Genomic DNA, 19,094 nt, shown 5'->3' on the forward strand with positions numbered 1-19,094 from the left:
ATATAGTGAGTAGGGAGCGATTTCGGACACGGGTTGTCAAAAGAATGCTGATGTGATCAAGCCGGAAGTTTTGTTTGTTTTGACAGCAATCAGGAAAGTTTGAAAAAAGTACACAGTAATCGTCATTTAACCCTTTGGTGACTGACCCCTTGAAATGGTTCCTCCAGGAACGATGACATTTCAGTTGTCAAGACAACGGAAAAACTAAAATACAAAAACAGAAAGATACATCACAATGCTCTTGTGCACAAAACAAAATGCTCTTGTATTTTAGTTTTTCTGTTGTCTTGACAACTGAAACGTCATCGTTCCTGGAGGAACCATTTTCAAGGGGTCAGTCACCAAAGGGTTTTAAACTTGTTTTTATGCAATATTTCGTTTGGAAAACAAACAGTTTTCAAAATAGTGGCACCGACACCTGGCTGACACTTCACATTTTGAAGTCTCGCACAAGTCTCGTGGAGATCGCGCAGATACGTGACGCCTGCCGTGGACCAAACGAACTAAATTCAACATGGCTAAAAACCGAATAGACCGATATGTATAATATTTAATTGCAATTGGTTGCCAATACGAGTCACAATATAAGGTTACTAAAACCGGAAACGTAATTGAATAACACGTTAATTAAGAAATAAAGCAAGTTTAAAAATATCAGTTCCCCTTTAAAGTACTGTTTCGACACTTATGACGACCTTAATCGATACTTTAAAGCCTCGTAAAAAATACTTGAATTGACAACGTATGATCTAGGAATGCAGACCTATGACGCCTAAGAGAGTCGATCCGGGAGCACAGAGTCACTGACACAGACACAGCTGCTCAGAGATGTTTCCACATTCAAAAGTGTGTTGTAGCTCTGTGATTGGATAATGATGATTTAATTGACGAAGCTAAGTTAGCTATGTATAACGTAAATGGGTGATGAAGCATTTGCAGCGTTTCTCAACCACTGGGCCGCGAATTCCCTCCCCAAGTTGAAGCTAATTTTTACTCGTAGTAGGGTACAATTGCTGGGATGCATCCGACATCACATCTGCCTCATTAAGCTACGGTCGCACTACAGCTCACGATGCTTTATAGATGAAAAGGAGGCGTTTTGGTGGCGATGCATGGTGATATACACGTGACCTAAGAGTTGTGGTCACACAGTAGGTGAACATTTGACTGTCACACCTTCGCGCACTTGTGTCTGGCGCGACTCACAAAGATCATTGTGTGCACTCTTGGGACCTAATCGTTATGGGAAACACCTGATACTGATTTGAGCGCAATCAGCACACGCAGATACGGACTCTTTTCACGGAGGCTTCGCGAAGTATTATCATCATCACTGTCACGTTTGTTTCTAGCCATGTTTATAACGCTGTTTAAATACTCTACTTTCTGTTTTGCTTTTGTAAATATCACGCCTGGGAATAAACACTCTTCCTGCACTTAGATCCGTTTACCGCCATCTATCCTGTAGCGTTCTGATTCCCAAATCTTTAACCCAGCCACTTATAAAAAGTCGTACGCCTCCGTGCTCTTCCAGGTTTTCATCTGTGTCCCCATGTAGAACGATGTCTGCAGCACCAGGTAGTTTGAGATGTCGGGGAACTCGACAGATGGATAATTTTCCAACTCGTACGAAAAATCCTTCTTTGTTAGCGTGTAAGGATCTCATCCCATTGAGTGGTTTCTATATCCACTTCTTGGTTTCAATAACTTGCTTGTTTGCTGAACACAAACATGGCAATAAGTTCTTGTGTTAATAGGCCAGACGCCACTTTTGGATCATTAATCCCTTTTGACTGAGAATGCCCTGCATGTATGGTTTGGTTTCTGGCACATCCGTACAGTTTTAAATACAATACCTACAATTAAAAAGTTGGGTTTTACTGCATTTGTTTAATCCCTGGGCTCCCTTCTGTAATGGGAGTGATGCTGCATCCCATTAATACACTTTACAACAGATTATTAGATTCTAATAGAATAGATGAGACAAAATAATTGGGGATTTTTTTTAATGGGCCCCGACTTGTGACAAGGTGGGTCTTAAAGTAGAAAAGGTTCAGAATCCCTGTGTTAGAATACACTACTGAATGAAAGAAGAGAGAGACATTATGTAGCATTACATCACCTGTCCAGATCATCGTCTTATGAAAAGACAGACAGACATTATTGGTCAACATTGCCTTTATTAAACAGAGAGCAGAATGTGCGAGCAAAGATAAACCTCAAGGATTTAACTAACCACAACAAGTAACACCATGCCAAACATACATTTTTATCACACTTCCATATGTTTTGTGTTTATATCATTTCATGTGAATACGTGAGAGCTTGTAAACAAAATAACGTGCCGTGTGTGAATAAAAATACTTTCTGAATGTTTTTTTTTTCCCCTCTGCCAGACACTTTCGAAAAGCACAGTACTTTTACTCCATCTACAAGTATACACAGCTTATAGTTACATATTAGGTGTAGGAACACTTACTTTATTTTGGTAATTTTCTCCAGCTTGTTTGCTTTAGGTGAGCCTTTCTCCAGCAGTATTCTCTCTGTAATCTTCTCCATGATACTGTGTGAAAGATGAACGACACAATAATGTGGACTGGTGGGGTTTTTCCAGATTAAAAACAGCCCTGTAGTTTCAGTTTAACGCTCTTGCCATTCATTGCCCGATAGAGTTGCTGAGTTTCTGCATTTAAAGCTCATACGCAACGGTTTTAATTTTATGCACATTTGAAACTTTATATGTTAAGAAGAAGAAGAAACCTTTATTCGTCACATGCACACTTCAAGCACACTGAAATTCATCCTCTCCATTTAACCCATCTGAAGCAGTGAACACACGCACACACTCAGAGCAGTGGGCAGCCACACCAGAGCGCCCAGGGAGCAGTCAGGGGTTCGGTACCTTGCTCAAGGGCACCTCAGCCCAAGGCCACCCCACGTCAACCTAACTGCATGTCTTTGGATTGTGGGGGAAAACAGAGCACCCAGAGGAAACCCACGCAGACACGGGGAGAACATGCAAACTCCACACAGAAAGGCCCTGGGCGGCCGCTGGGTTCGAACCCAGAACCTTCTTGCTGTGAGGCGACCGTGCTAACCACTACACCACAGAGGTCTGCGCGGGTCGGATTTTTCAGTCCCGCTCCTGCCCACTCCCGCCCGCAAAGAATTATGATTTTTCAGTCCCGCTCCCACCTGCCATATTTTGTCCCGCTCCCGCCCGCAAATCCTGCATGATGCAGACGTTCGCGTTATTTCTCAGGAAAGTTCTTCATCACACAGCGTGATGGTGCCCCGCCCCCTACTTTGAGTGGATTTGAGCATAAATATCTACAGCTCACGTTCACATTTGTTATTATTTACCTTGTTTCTGAATTCAGCATGTAGTGTCTCTAATAATAATAATTAGTGCTGTCAAGCGATTAAAATATTTAATTGCGAATCGCACATTTTTGTCACATGAGAAACCATTGTAATTCTCTGATCAGCATAAAAAAGTGAATGGGCTTGCTTTGTACCATGAGTGAAGTGATTTACTGCTTGAGTTAGTCTACAACTCTAATCAGAGAGACAGGTTAGACAGTAACGGTAGGCTTGACTCAATGCTATCCCAGAAATCCTTCCTGTAATATGCAAATTTGGCCGCCTCTGATTGGACAGCCAAATTTGCATATTACAGGAAGGATTTCTGGGATAGCATTGAGTCAAGCCTACCGTCACTGTGTAACCTGTTTAAAACACGTTTTTAGTTCGCGAGACTGCAGCTTATCACCGCTCCCACCCGCGCCTGCATATGTGCACTCCCGCTCCCGCCCGCATATGTGCACTTCCGGTCCCGCCCGCGCCCGCAATAAGCTTTCAAAATTTGTCCCACGCCGCACTGCTTTGCGGCGGGTCCCGCAACTCCCGCGGGAGTGCAGGGCTCTACTACACCACCGTGCCTCTGTCATTTTCTTCTGATCCCAAGAAGCATTGTTAATAAGTAATAATTAAAATAAGTAAGCGTGGATCGTGGCAAGTTTCTGTTCGGCTATTTTCGTGACCACTTGGCGTGTGACGTCATTTAAGCCAAACAAATCGCTTGAGTTGAGTCCACTTCCGTTTACTTGCATTGCCGTTCGGCTTGAGTGCAGACGTGCGTTCGGGAATTTCCAAAGAGAAACCCCATGCCTTATTGTTGTGCAGTGAACTGTAACAACGGGACCGGTTCAAGAAGAAGTTTTTACCTTTTTCCGAGAGAGGAGAAGAGGTGGAGCGAGCTGGTTGGCTTTTTCCGGAAGAGGCGGAGCGAGCGGGTTGGCTTTTTCCGAAAAAGGAGAAAAGGCGGAGCGAGCAGGTTGGCTTTTTCCAAAAAAGGAGAAGAGGCGGAGCGAGCGGGTTGGCTTTTTCCAAAAAAGGAGAAGAGGCGGAGCGAGAGGATTGTTTTTTTCCGAAAAAGGAGAAGAGGTGGAACGAGTGAGTTGGCTTTTTCCAAAAAAGAGAAGAGACAGAGAGAGAGGATTGGCTTTTTCCGAAAAAGGAGAAGAGGTGGAGCGAGTAGGCTGGCTTTTTCCAAAAGAGGAAACGAGGCAGAGAGAGTGGATTGTGTGCGTGAAGCCAGAGGGTTGGCTTTTTCCGGAAGAGGAGAAGAGGCGGAGCGAGCAGGTTGGCTTTTTCCAAAAAAGGAGAAGAGGCGGAGTGAGCGGGTTGGCTTTTTCCGAAAAAGGAGAAGAGGCGGAGCGAGCGGGTTGGCTTTTTCCAAAAAAGGAGAAGAGGCGGAACGAGTGAGTTGGCTTTTTCCAAAAAAAGAGAAGAGGCGGAGCGAGAGGATTGGCTTTTTCCGAAAAAGGAGAAGAGGTGGAGCGAGTAGGTTGGCTTTTTCCAAAAGAGGAAACGAGGCAGAGAGAGTGGTTTGTGCACGTGAAGCTGGAGGGTTGTTTTTTTCCGGAAGAGGAGAAGAGGCGGAGAGAGTGGATTGTGCACGTGAAGCCAGAGGGTTGGCTTTTTCCGGTAGAGGAGACGAATGGATTGTGCGCATGAAACAAAATCAAGCAGTCAAAAAAGAAATGGAGCAGCAACGCTCAAGCAAAAAGGAGAAGACTGGAGGTAAACATTTTTACTTTTGCTTGCAATTGACAAGTCAAGAATCCTGAGGGATCCTGTACAATCATTGTGGAAATGAGACAGAGAGATATTTCCTTGCTTAGAGCAGGCTATAAATAGCATAATGCCGCGGATGGCAGGCTAATGTGGCCTACCGGCGCACTGTCCAGTAATCGTTCCCTATATCCACTAGGGAGGGCGGTTTAATTATTCTTCAAAAGGGCTCTTATTTAGTATTACGACAAAAGTAAGAATTTATCATAACTACCAGGATAAATCGTTTGGGTGCGAGTCTTGTTGAGGTCCGGGGTCACCGCGATCAGAGTCAGCCGAGTCGCTGTCCGATTCCGAGGCCGCGCGGTCAAACCAGTGAGCCACATTCACCAACTGCTTCGCAACAGCCATAGGTTCGTACATATAATGGTTTCACCTCTCGATATTCAATTTAGAGGAGTTCCTACTTCAAAATCGCTATCGCTTTCAGACATTTTACACAACCTCTCACGACCAAAGTCCGTACACGTGTGCTCGGTTCGCAGGTAAACACAGAGCTGCTCCCAGTCTGTTTGGCTTGAATGACGTCATGATGACGGTCCCCTGGCAGTGAAAGTGTGCATAAGTGAGATGTAAACAAACCTTCGGGAATTGGGCAAAACAGTATATTTTAACCGTTTAATTCAATTTTAGGGTGCAAATTAAACACTAGGAAGGTTGAATTCGCTTTTTGGGTCGTTCTTCTAGACAGGAAAGTTGATATTCTACATTTCACCTCCGACCATTGCCTATGACCTTTAAATGTGACGCAAGTGGCCACTTTACACCTAGTGATTCAGTGAGTCAGTTGGTCAGGTGAGCTGTGGGTGGTAAAAGAGAGCAACTGGACTTGCTTGAAAGTTCTTGAAGACGTTTCACCTCTCATCCGAAAGGCTTCTTCAGTTCTGTCTGACTGGTAGGGAGCATCAGGTATTTATCCTCTCATGGATGAAAAGCTCATCTAAGGCCCTGTTTACATTATTTCGAATCAGCGGATCATCAGATTAACGTTTTTAAAACGATTCGCGTACACACAGCAACACCAATACATGGATACGCTAATCACATGACTAATTAGACGGCACGTCACATGATCCCAGTGCATATCGGGCATGCGCAAGTCACTCACCACTTGCAAGTGGAAGGATGGCAAGCCAGCACCTTCCCCAGCAAATAAACACACCTGGCTGTGATGTTCATGTTCTCACTGAGTTTAAGCGCCTGAAGGAGGTTGAAATGTGTAAATAAACCTCAGTGCAGCTCAGCGCTTCCTCCTGCGCTCCAAATCACTCCGCCCTGAACAGCGAGTGCCCTCTGGAGGGTGCGCACTCCGGCCCTGCGCAGCTCACAGAGCGCGCGAGTGAAGCACACGAGCAGTGTTTCGGGACTGAGCCGCTGTGTGTGTGATCCCAACGCCAGCGAATCAGGAAGGTGGATGTCACAGTGACGTTGTCCAATGACGACGTCAGCTAGAGCTCAGCACAGCGTATCCACGTATTCTCAATGTTTACACAGCACCGGACCAGACACGAACTGGATTGAATACGTGGGCTCTGGCGGATTCCCGTTTCCCGGCGTTTTAATGTGAACGGACAGTGCATCCGCGAAGAAAACGAGACAGATACGGTCTAATGTAAACTTGGCCTAAGGTGTCATTGAGTCATCCTGTTGGTGTGGGTCACTGGGGGCTGGTTGTGAACGGCCTCAAGAGTCGTTAGGATGATCAATGGATTACCCATTAGGGTGATCAATGGAATGCTGATTCTCTCTGTCCTCCTGTGAGTCACACACTACGTTTACATGCACATAGAGAGAATCGAATTTCTGCCGTTGCTCGACTGAAATCGAAGTTCAAAATGCCATGTATACACCTTAATTCGGCTGAAATTGAACCGAACTTGATTTCTCGGAATCGAGCTACACGACCTAGTTTATGCGATTTCTGCCGAGCTACTTTGTGCATGTATACCCTATCGAGCTAGTTGTCGAGCTACTTCCGGAAGTGACGAGACCACAAGCGGGAAACACAACAGCCTCGGTCGGCATGACAACAGTAGTAGCGAGCAGCAGAAGAGGTCAGGAGGAACAAACGAAGAAGAGAAAATGGCGATGTAGAGCTCTCTGAAGTGTGGGTGGAGCACAGAGGATGGCAGGACAAAGCTTCTGGTACTAATAGGCTTTTTATTGTCAGACTTTTCAGTTTAACAGCCTACTTTTATTCTTGAGAGAAAAACACACACACACACACGCACGCGCGTGCGTGCGCTGTGTTCTAGTCCCGGGATGAGCTTTCCCCTCTGCTCTCCCTCTGCCTCCTTAAATAAGGCACGGTTACTGGGAAGACACACAAACACAGGTTAATTACCGTCAGGTGTAGTGATTCTGCCACTCACCTTCCCTGGCTCCGCCCTCCTGTCACAGACCGGCGCTTGACCACGCCCCCACTGCCACAGGCAAGCAGAAACGTGCACTTCTGGAGCAATGAGGAGACAGAGTTCATGCTCATTCAGCTTAAGGAGTTGAATATATTAAAATTCATGGACGGGAGAAAAACGCGCAATGGAGAACACGGAACTGATAACTTTGTTTACACTCTTGAATAGCTCTTCTTCATGACGACAACCGGAAGTGTACCAACACGATGGGGCGTGTTGCGCCACCTGTGGCTCAGGTGCACAATGCACCTCACACAATAGCCCGATTTCATTGTGTGCATGTAGGATTGGATTTCTCTGGCACCCTGCTGGGACCTTCAGCTCGATTACCGACAGCAGCTCGATTTGGATGTGCATGTAAACGTAGTCATTGAAAACAGCTGGGTTTTGGTGTGCATTCAGTTGTCTGGGAAGTGTGCCAAGGACTGCATTGTAGGTGGCTGATAAATGGTGACTCTAAGGCCCTGTCCACACGGCAACGGATTCAGGTGACTCCGATACAATTGCTTATCGTTTAGGCCTGGCGTCCACATGGCACCGGCGTTTTGGGTGCCCAAAACGCAATCTTTTTGAGAACGGGTTCCAGAGTGGAAAGATCTGGCAACGTTGCCGTTGTGAAGTCGTCTGGATGAGTAGAACGGATTTGTTTACGATGGCGTCACAACCACATGACTGTGAGTGCTTCACGCCGGGTAGAAGTGTAACGAATATCACCAGGAAAAAGCCTTACAGAGCACTAGTGAGAGTGAAACATGAGCTTGGATATTATTATTATTATTATTATTATGTTCAGTGTTAGTTCACAGTAGTAATGCAAGAAGCAGAATAGTGACAGTAATAGTGAAGCAAAAACATGCAATTGTACAAACACTGCAGCTCTACAGCAAAATATTCATTTATGAAATGGTCTGATTCTTAACACCAGTAGTGCCAATGATCTTCTCATTGCGATGCGATGCGAGTTGTCAACAAATCCTATAACTTGGTTCATGAAACGCGCTTACAAAATATTTTCACTGTGAATATTTATTGTATAATGGTGCAAAGTGAGAGAGAGAGAGAGAGAGAGAGAGAGAGAGAGAGAGAGAGAGAGAGACTCTGCCCTTAGGGCAGAGTCAATCCTGCCAGCAAAAACAGGGAAAAAAAAGGAGCGATCTCACCTCTTCAGATGTTGGTTTTAGTCCTACAATACATTCCTCAAAAAGGGCGTAGAGGAGCAAATTAATCCATCAACGTGTAGCATTCAATTTATTCCGGACCATTAAAGACGCCGCCTTCCGCGTAGAATCATACGTCATCCTCGCCGCCATATTGGATAGGTCAAAGCGGAGAATAAAGATTAGCTGCGTTTAACTGTACCAACAGGTTTGCCGTCCAAACGAGATCACATGGGATTACCTTTCACAGGTGAGACTGGAAAAATACTTTTCATTGTATTTGGTCATTATAATGTAATTTTACGAACAGATTTTCCTGACTTTGTGGCTAATATGAAGTCTCGCGCATAATAGTTTATGCGCATGCATCCTTACTACTTCTACTGTTCTGGTGTCTCCGAAGGGACCGTCTTACAGCGCCCCTAGAGGTGTGGCATGTGTATTGCATCGTTTTCAGCAAGCGTTGTGTTGCCATATGGACCTGATATTTTACTGATCGTTGCCCATTTGGACGCAATATATTTTTAAATAACATCTCGTTGCCGTTGTCGTGTGGACGTCCAGAATCCGAGTAGGGAATGGCTGAGCATAGCTGTCAGTCAAACACAAGTTACCCAATGGGAATGCGTTCCTGGACAGCCCACCCACACGTGAAGTTTGTGCCAAAACTGCAAGCAAAAAGTCAGGAAGTGCAAACGAGAAAGCTGGAATCGCAACCAAAATAAATTACGTCAAACAAAACTGAGAAAGACGCGGAACAAAAATAAAAGGTTTCTGAAGAGTAATAGACTGATATTTTGCACGATTACACGAATAATTTGTTTACCAGTCTAAAAAAATTGACACTTTTTTTTGTATTTTGATTTGTCATTTTTGTTTGATATTTCAAAAGTATTGCATGAAGGTTTTGGCACAAAATTGATTCCATACTCAATAGCCATCACTATTTTCAGTAGTCAGACCCGTTGCAACAAGGTAGGCAGACTTGGCAATTGCCCAGGGCCCCAGCCCTCGAAGGGCCCCCGCTGCCGAACGACTGGTTATGTATTCAATAGCAATGACAACTTTTTGAGCGTGGCAGCGCAGCGCCTAATGACACTTGTTGAAATACCCTAGTTCCAAGGGGGGCCCCCTAATGCACAACAGCGCCTCCCTACATGCTTTGACCGAAAAGTGCAATGACAGTCTGTTGTCAACCCCTCAATGCCCATCTCCGTCCAGTCAAGTGGTTGCAGAGCTCCGCGGCAAAAAAAATAAAAATAAATCAAATATGAAGCGAAATTACCCCTCAGGGAGCCAGAAGAGAAAAAAGAAAAGGGAAGAGGAAGACAGAAAAAAACAAGACACTGGTAAGTGAGAATGTACACACTCATTAATACCAAGCGGGTCGACAAGCAAATTTGGTAGCTTGCTTACGTTAATGGTAGTTATCTTGTAGACAGTGTTTATAACAGTGACGTGTACAGCAAATTAAGCATTGCACTACGTTTACTTCTTACACTTCCTGTGTCAGTTGCCTCAAGTGAGAGGAGCTTTTCAGCTCTGAAGCTTATTAAGAACTATATGAGGTCCGCCATGGGCCAAGAGAGGCTCTCCGGACTGGCACTGATGTCAATTGAATGTGATGTCCGCAGGTCTTTGGACATGGAGGGTATTGTGGCTGCCTTTGCTGAAGCCAAAGCCCGCAAGCAGCAGTTTTAGACATTTTGCCCATGATTCTAGTTGTGTATTCTTAAATTTTTATGTGTTTTTCTATACCTTTTGCACTTTTCTGTGTGTGCTGGTTCTTATTAAGATTCTTATTCATGTTTGTAATCATTTAATCACCATTTGGAGTTATTTCTACTTGTGTATATACTGTAAATATTTAGTGTTGTGTTATTTGCACATTTTATATTACTTTGTCTTATTTTCATATATATATATATATATATATATATATATATATATATATATATATATAAAAACTCAACAAAAATAAAAACTTTACACTCGTTTCAAAGTCAATAATTTGAACATTTTGGAAAATAGGTTTGAAATAACGATTGTATTCAATTATCTTGTCATTAAAGATGCTATAGCATACAGATCATGTTTGTCATGGAATTGGTTCCACCGGAAATGCGACGACAATGTCTCATCTCATCTCATTATCTCTAGCCGCTTTATCCTTCTACAGGGTCGCAGGCAAGCTGGAGCCTATCCCAGCTGACTACGGGCGAAAGGCGGGGTACACCCTGGACAAGTCGCCAGGTCATCACAGGGCTGACACATAGACACAGACAACCATTCACACTCACATTCACACCTACGGTCAATTTAGAGTCACCAGTTAACCTAACCTGCATGTCTTTGGACTGTGGGGGAAACCGGAGCACCCGGAGGAAACCCACGCGGACACGGGGAGAACATGCAAACTCCACACAGAAAGCCCCTCGCCGGCCCCGGGGCTCGAACCCAGGACCTTCTTGCTGTGAGGCGACAGCGCTAACCACTACACCACCGTGCCGCCCGCGACGACAATGTCCATGATCAAAAACTGTGAGTCACAACTTAATGCAGAGCAGAGCACAGGCGATTTCGAATGGTTTGGGCAGTCACTCGACCTCCAAACAACTCATTCCCAGTGGATGTGGCAGTGACAAACCGATTACGCAAATGACGTAAGACAATCTGTTGGTCTTCTGCGTCTGACGTCACACGTGGTCGACCAGGACGGGGGCGGTCGGCTGTGGTGCCAGTTTGATGGAGACGTGTCTGGAGATTATGGATGGTCTGTCGACTGCATCCCATAACCCTCGCAACGTCAGTGACGGATGTTCCCGTATTCAGCATGCCAATGGCACGTTCACGCTGAATGTTTGACAGTCGTGGCATTGCAAATTAACGAATAATTAACCATAAAACCTTGTTTTTCTGAGATGACACTCTACTCTGCTACCTTGAGATCAATTGCACGTGTATCAATAGGTCACGTGGAAACGTGATTTTAGCGTGCAGTGCTCTCGCACGTGCTATGTAGGCCCGACCAGTAGAATGAATGTGTGACGTAATGCCCTTGACAATGCATTTAACCATAATCACAACAAGAACTCATCTCATCATCTCTAGCCGCTTTATCCTGTTCTACAGGGTTGCAGGCAAGCTGGAGCCTATCCCAGCTGACTATGGGCGAAAGGAACGTACACCCTGGACAAGTTGCCAGGTCATCACAGGGCTGACACGTAGACACAGACAACCATTCACACTCACATTCACACCTACGGTCAATTTAGAGTCACCAGTTAACCTAACCTGCATGTCTTTGGACTGTGGGGGAAACCGGAGCACCCGGAGGAAACCCACGCGGACACGGGGAGAACATGCAAACTCCACATAGAAAGGCCCTCGCCGGCCCCGGGGCTCGAACCCGGACCTTCTTGCTGTGAGGCGACAGCGCTAACCACTACACCACCGTGCCGCCCACAACAAGAACTCTTTCAAGAAAAGTTTCTAAACACTATTTGAAAAATAATGAGTGTCAAGTTTTTATTTTTGCTGAGTATATATGTGTGTGTATATTTTGTCTATTATTGTGTTTAATTGGGTTTGATACTTATTTATAATAATGTAAAGAGCTCATTTATTAAGTAAAAATCGTAAGAATGATTACAATATGTGTGATGTTTATTTATTAAGTCTTCAGTGGGTGGGCGGCCATAAGGCCTTTCGTCGAGGGGGGGATAATTATGGGCCCCAGATCCCCCTTTGCCTAGGGCCCCCAAATAGCTTGAAACGGGCCTGTCTGTAGTACAAAAGAAACAATTCCATCAAACTCACTCGAGCCGACTGAAAACTCAGATCTTGAAGACTGGGATTGTTTGTGTGTTTGTTTGTTTGTTTGTTTTCACGTGAAGTCAATCAGCAGAAAAGACGCTACTATAAACGCACGCGCACCAATATGGCTCCATCCGCGCGAGACAGTAAACTAACCTTAAACAACATTAAACATCATTAAAAGAATAAAATATACATATTATAACTACTTTCCATATTACTGAAGCTATGTATCTGCCTTAACAATGATAAATGCTTCTCCATTCAAAATAAAACATATGTTACTCACAGTCTCTCCGTCAATTTTACTTCGTGTTTTCCCGGGAAACGCGCCGTGACCTTTGACCGGAGTGACGTCATGACGCGCTTGCGTAGCGCTTCGAGTCCGCCATGTTGAATGTGGCTAATCCAGCCAAAACTCACTGCCACGTGAGACGAGTGAAGCCATCTGGCCGCCATCTTACCACTCGCATTGTGTGTATTTGGTTTGGGTTAAACCCACGTATTCGATCAAATTTGCCCCAAGAAAAGTATCTCCTGACTTTTTTCCCCCTTTCATTACCTCCTTTATTTATTCAACTCCACCGACATTCCTTACATATCTTTATAGCGCTCCCCTTCACTGTTACTTGTCCAGTCCAGTCTCTGATCATTTTTTTTGAACGGCTCTTGTACTACCATAATTATTTCAACTGATTTTATTTTAGTTTTTCTCTTATTCAGTGCATCTTTCTCTTTTGTATATTTCTTCTGTCTATCTATCTGATTATACCAACACAAATACTTCTTTTCTCTTTAGGACAGTTGTTGAAACAGGATTATTTTCTCATGTTATTTATCATTTTCGGGCGGCATGGTGTTGTAGTGGTTAGCGCCGTCACCTCACAGCAAGAAGGTCCGGGTTCGAGCCCCGTGGCCGGCGAGGGCCTTTCTGTGCGGAGTTTGCATGTTCTCCCTGTGTCCGCGTGGGTTTCCTCCGGGTGCTCCGTTTTCCCCCACAGTCCAAAGACATGCAGGTTAGGTTAACTGGTGACTCTAAATTGACCGTAGGTGTGAATGTGAGTGTGAATGGTTGTCTGTGTCTATGTGTCAGCCCTATGATGACCTGGCGATTTGTCCAGGGTGTACCCCGCCTTTCACCCGTAGTCAGATGGGATAGGCTCCAGCTTGCCTGCGACCCTGTAGAAGGATAAAGCGGCTAGAGATAATGAGATGAGATGAGATTTACCATTTTCGGCAGCACGCTGTTGTAGCGGTTAGCGCTGTCGCCTCACAGCAAGAAGGTCCTGGGTTCGAGCCTAGCGGTCGACGAGGGCCTTTCTGTGTGGAGTTTGCATGTTCTCCCCGTGTCTGCATGGGTTTCCCCCACAGTCCAAAGACATGCAGGTTAGGTTAATTGGTAGCTCTCAATTGACTGTAGGTATGAATGTGAGTGTGAAAGGTTGTTTGTCTCTGGGTGTCAGCCCTAAGATGACCTGGCGACTTGTCCAGGGTGTACCCAGCCTCTCGCCCGTAGTCAGCTGGGATAGGCTCCAGCTTGCCTGCGACCCTGTAGAACAGGATAAGCAGTTACAGATAATGGATGGATGGATTTACCATTTTCACTTCATTCTCATAGTCATGTCTTAACAGTATTTATTGGTTGCAAGGTGCATGAATATTTTGACAGTGAATTATGTGACCAATAAACACTGTGAAGACACAACTGTGAGAATGAAGTGAAAATGGCAAATAACATGAGCAAATAATCCTGTTTCAACAACTATCCTGGCATGGTGTTGTAGTGGTTAGCACGGTCGCCTCACAGCAAGAAGGTTCTGGGTTCGAACCCAGCAGTCGGCGAGGGCCTTTCTGTGTGGAGTTTGCATGTTCTCCCCGTGTCTGTGTGGGTTCCTCTGGGTGCTCCGGTTTCCCCCACAATCCAAAGACATGCAGTTAGGTTGATGTGGGGCAGCCTTGGGCTGAGATGCCCTTGAGCAAGGTACCTGACCCCTGACTGCGCTCTGGTGTGGCTGCCCACTGCTCTGAGTGTGTGCGTGTGTTCACTGCTTCAGATGGGTTAAATGCAGAGGATGAATTTCACTGTGCATGAAGTGTGCATGTGATGAATAAAGGTTTCTTCTTTCTTCTAATAGAAAAGAAGTATTGGACAGCCTTTGTGTTGGTGTAATAATAAATGAATAGATAGGAAGGAAGACTAACTGTACGAAAGGAAAAGATTGTGACACAAACAATAATTAAGATGAAAAAACAGAAATCTGGAGTGTTCATAGGTAATCACCCCCCCCCCCCCCCCCCAAGTAAATACTTTATAGAGCCACCTTTTGCTACAATTCCAGCTGCAAGTCTCTTAGGGTATGTCTCTATTAGATTAGAACATCTAGCCACTGGGAGTTTTGCCCATTCCTTAAGCCAAAACTGCTCCAACTCCTTCAAGTTTGATGAGTTGTGTTGGTGTACAGCAATCTTCAAGTTATGCCACAGATTCTCAATTGGATTGAGGCCTGGGTTTTGATTAGGCCATTCCAAGACGTTTAAATGTTTCCCTTTAAACCACTCCAGTATAGCTTTAGCAGTATGTTTAGGGTCATTGTCTCAAACCTCTGGCCGACTCAAACAGGTTTTCCTCCAGAATTGCCCTGTATTTAGTGCCATCCATCTTTCCTTCAGTCCTGACCAGCTTTCCTGTCCCTGCAGATGAAAAACATCCCCACAGCATCATGATGCCACCATCATGCTTCACTGTAGGAATGGTGTTCTCAGGTTGTTGGGTTTGTGCCACACATGGCATTTCCCATGATGGCCAAAAAAGTTCAATTTTAGTCTCATTTGACCAGAGAATCTTCTTCCATGTGTTTGGGGAGTCTGTCACATGCTGTTGGGCAAACTCCAAACATATTTTGTTAAGCAATTACTTTTTTTCTGGCCACTCTTCCATAAAGCCCCGCTCTGTGAAGTGTACGGCTTAAAGTGGTCCTATGGACAGATACTCCCATCTCCGCTGTGATTAATGCCCTCCTTGCCCGGTCTTTGAGTTTTGATGGGCGGCCTTCTCTTGTCAGGTTTATTGTGGTGCCATATTCTTTCCATTTTGCTATAATGGATTTAATGGTGCTCCATGGGATATTCAAAGTTTGGGATTTTTTTTTTTTATAACCCAACCCTGATTTATACTTCTTCACAACTTTGTCTCTGACCTGTTTAGAGGCTCCTTGGTTCTCATGTTGCTTGCTTAGTAGTGCTGCAGAGTCAGGGTCCTTCCAGAACAGGTTGATTTATACAGACATCAACTAATTATGTGACTTATGGAGTGAATTGGGGTGGCACGGTGGTGTAGTGGTTAGCACTGTCACCTCACAGCAAGAAGGTCCTGGGTTCGAGCCCAACGGCTGGCGAGGACCTTTGTGTGCGGAGGTTGCATGTTCTCCCCGTGTCCGTGTGGGTTTCCTCCGGGTGCTCTGGTTTCCCCCACAGTCCAAAGGTATGCAGGTTAGGTTAACTGGTGACTCTAAATTGACCGTAGGTGTGAATGTGAGTGTGAATGGTTGTCTGTGTCTATGTGTCAGCCCGCCGATGACCTGGCGACTTGTCCAGGGTGTACCCCGCCTCTTGCCCATAGTCAGCTGGGATAGGCTCCAGCTTGCCTGCGACCCTGTAGGACAGGATAAGCAGCTATGGATAATGGATGGATGGATGAAGTGAAGTGGTTGGACCAGCTCTTTAGGGGTTTCATATGAAAGGGGGTAAATACGTATGCACACTCCAGATTTCTGGGGGTTTTTCATCTTAATTATTGTTTGTGTCACAATAAAACAACAATTTGCACCTTTAAAGTTGTAGGCATGTTGTGTAAATCAAATGGTGCTAACCCTCCAAAAATCCATTTTAATTCCAACTTGTAATGCAACAAAACAGGACAAACACCAAGGGGGATGAATACTTTTGCAAGACACTGTATATGATTAATTATATAGATGGTTGAATGTGAACAACAGTCTCTGTACAGACATAGAATTGTTCTACTTCTGTAGGGTCCGTGTCATACTCCTGGACATAGGTTCTCTGTAAAGTCCTGTCATTGTGCTCCAGATCATCAACTAAACGAGAATAAAACATTCCAGTGACGTGATCTTTACACTTTTCTGAACATAAACGGATCAACACAATAACAAACACGTGTGTGTAGTGCTCCGATGAAAAATGTGCGTATTTTTCTTCACCTGTGATGACATTACAATTGGCATCTGATGAGTTCAGAAACACTACATTATATTCTGACAGTGCAGGTGCAGTAGTTTTGATATGCTGTAGTTACATAACACACACACAAAAAAAATCAAAGACCACCCATAAAATTAGAAATCATATTTCATGTTTAGTAAGGGTTAAATAAAAATTCTCTAAATCAGTTCAGTTTAAATATGGGTCTGTCTCAGAAACTGGGTACTGTGAGGGTCCCCCACTAAATATACTCACAGTCAATAAACTATACGGTTTTGAATGGTGATGTTGGTTTTAATTTGAAATAAAATGATGAAAGAAATAATACAGATAAAACTAAATCTTTGATGTGAATACTCTTCAGAATTTGGCAAAAATTCTGCAAATTTGTGGAAAAATGGCGGCTTGATCTGGGACATGATAAATAGTTGACTACATCGCATTCCCTTAAAAAGGTTATAGTCCACTGAAAAGTCTACAGTTATCATTAATTGTATTTTAAGTTGTAACTTTATCCACCTAAGGATTGGTGCGCTCACAGAATAATCATAACCGTAATAAAACATCATGCAAAATATTTCATCACCGTTGTAACTCCATTTTCCGCAGACCCAAAACCAATACGATCGTGTGTTTTGATCTAAACGGAAAGCCTCAGGGTCGAGGTCACTACCTCACCAAAAGCAGTAACTTAAAATCACTATGCCATATAAAAATTTAGTTATAAATCTGCGATTTTGTTTTTTAAAATGAAAGCTGAAAGTACGGTATAGAATATGTTTCTTACAGAATATGTTACGATGGTAGCTGGTCTTGTATGAATTTCTGAGCTATAAAATGAGTTGTGGTGTATTTTTTACCGTAGCGTGTTATTTATGTGCGGGGAAGGACACACATTAACAATTTGCATGTGTAGAATGGAATTTTCCACTCCAACAGTTAGAAGTTGATCGTGCTTCCATTTGCGGTCTTTCTGTTACGCGAGTGATGTGTTCGGACGTTATCGCTGAAAAGGTGAGTTGAGAGTTTTATTTTGTTTTAGTCTTGCAGTATAAAGCAATAGAATGTTTCTTTTTCATCTTTCATATTTCATAGTGTTTGCGTGTTTTTGACCAATATTTTGCAACCACGGTCAATTTAGATCGAACTTTGGATAGAATCTACAGCCAGTCATTTTGCCCCGCCCCCGCCTCGCGCTCCGTCCGGTACGGTAGTGATGTCCCGTTGCTCACGCGACCTTCAGCCGGTACAGTCGCTGTTCTTTTACCACCGCCGTTATTCTCATCTTTCCGGTGTGTTCTTGATTTTTCCATTGTGTCCTATTTCGCCATATCAAATCCCCAAAATGTATCTCATTATTCATATTTAAGTGAAAAATCAATTCAGTCATCATAACTTGGCATTTTTAACCCAAGCAATCAAAAAGAGGAAATGTATTCAATATTTTCACTCATCTGTGAAGGAGGGGCTTTAATTCTTCATGTTGTAGTTATTTTATATGGAAATCAATTTTACAAAAGCATTTGAATTGTAATCAAAAATATTTTCCACAGTGGAGGCCAGATAAAGCAAGACGCTATCTTTATTCTTATTAAACATGACAAAAGAAACATTGAGTGTTAGGTAAATGCAAAAAAAAAAAAGTTAAATTAGAAAATTAATTGGGACCATAATGTCCCAAATGAGAGACCAGTTTCTGAGACGGACCCATTGATTTATCAAGGAAGCAAAATGGAGGAGCAAATTGGGGGAGGGGAAGAAGAGCAGGGACTCACACTGCATGTGTGTGTAAAGACTCAGACGGTACAGCGAGATTAAAAATGGTGTGTTGCGTAAAGACCAGAGTTGGAATAAAAAGTTAGACGTAAATTTAGTCAACGAATTGGCAATGGCATCAGTGTTTTGTTTTTGAAATTACAATTTATGCCTGTAGTTCCTGTGCTTTTTCACCCTTTCACCACTGCAGACCGCTATTCCGGTCTCACTCTGACAAGAGACCCCTGATGGAAAAAGTTACGCAGTGCTGAAAGGGTTAAGCACTTTTAGTCTTGTTAAAAAGGTCACTGTATTTTAGTTGTTGGGTACTTTTCTGTCGGGGGAAATTAACACTAGCTTTTGTGACATTCCTTTGGGAAAGGATGAAAAGCAATTACTACAATATTTTAGAATCAAATTTACAAGTCAATCAGTATTTAAAAGTGCTGACTGCAAAGTCATCGGAAAATTTCAAAAACTTTTTTTTTTTTTTTTTTATTGTGCATGGCATTTTCCTGTGTCTCGTAAGAACAATATCAAGTGGACGAGATGTGATTATTTTGATGTGCCGAGGGTTGCTTTCAACTACAAGGCA

At 43.8% G+C, this 19,094-nt stretch overlaps 1 protein-coding gene across 2 annotated transcripts in view; it reads right to left on the bottom strand.

Moving 5' to 3' along the window:
- The window catches only part of lrwd1 (leucine-rich repeats and WD repeat domain containing 1), a 46,772-nt gene extending 33,916 nt beyond the window's left edge, over window positions 1–12,856 (bottom strand). The window contains exons 1-2 of one of the 2 annotated variants that reach the window (XM_060913441.1): window positions 12,813–12,856; window positions 2,480–2,563 (exon numbers count right to left, since the gene is read on the bottom strand). In XM_060913441.1, coding sequence (XP_060769424.1) covers window positions 2,480–2,559 — 80 coding nt within the window. In that variant the 5' untranslated portion in view covers window positions 2,560–2,563; window positions 12,813–12,856. The remainder of the gene's footprint in view (window positions 1–2,479; window positions 2,564–12,812) is intronic. The other variant, XM_060913442.1, reaches the window with a different exon arrangement.
- Window positions 12,857–19,094: the final 6,238 nt, after the last annotated feature.

The sequence above is a fragment of the Neoarius graeffei genome, chromosome 28 (assembly GCF_027579695.1).
Source record: "Neoarius graeffei isolate fNeoGra1 chromosome 28, fNeoGra1.pri, whole genome shotgun sequence".
Taxonomy (NCBI): Eukaryota; Metazoa; Chordata; class Actinopteri; order Siluriformes; family Ariidae; genus Neoarius; species Neoarius graeffei.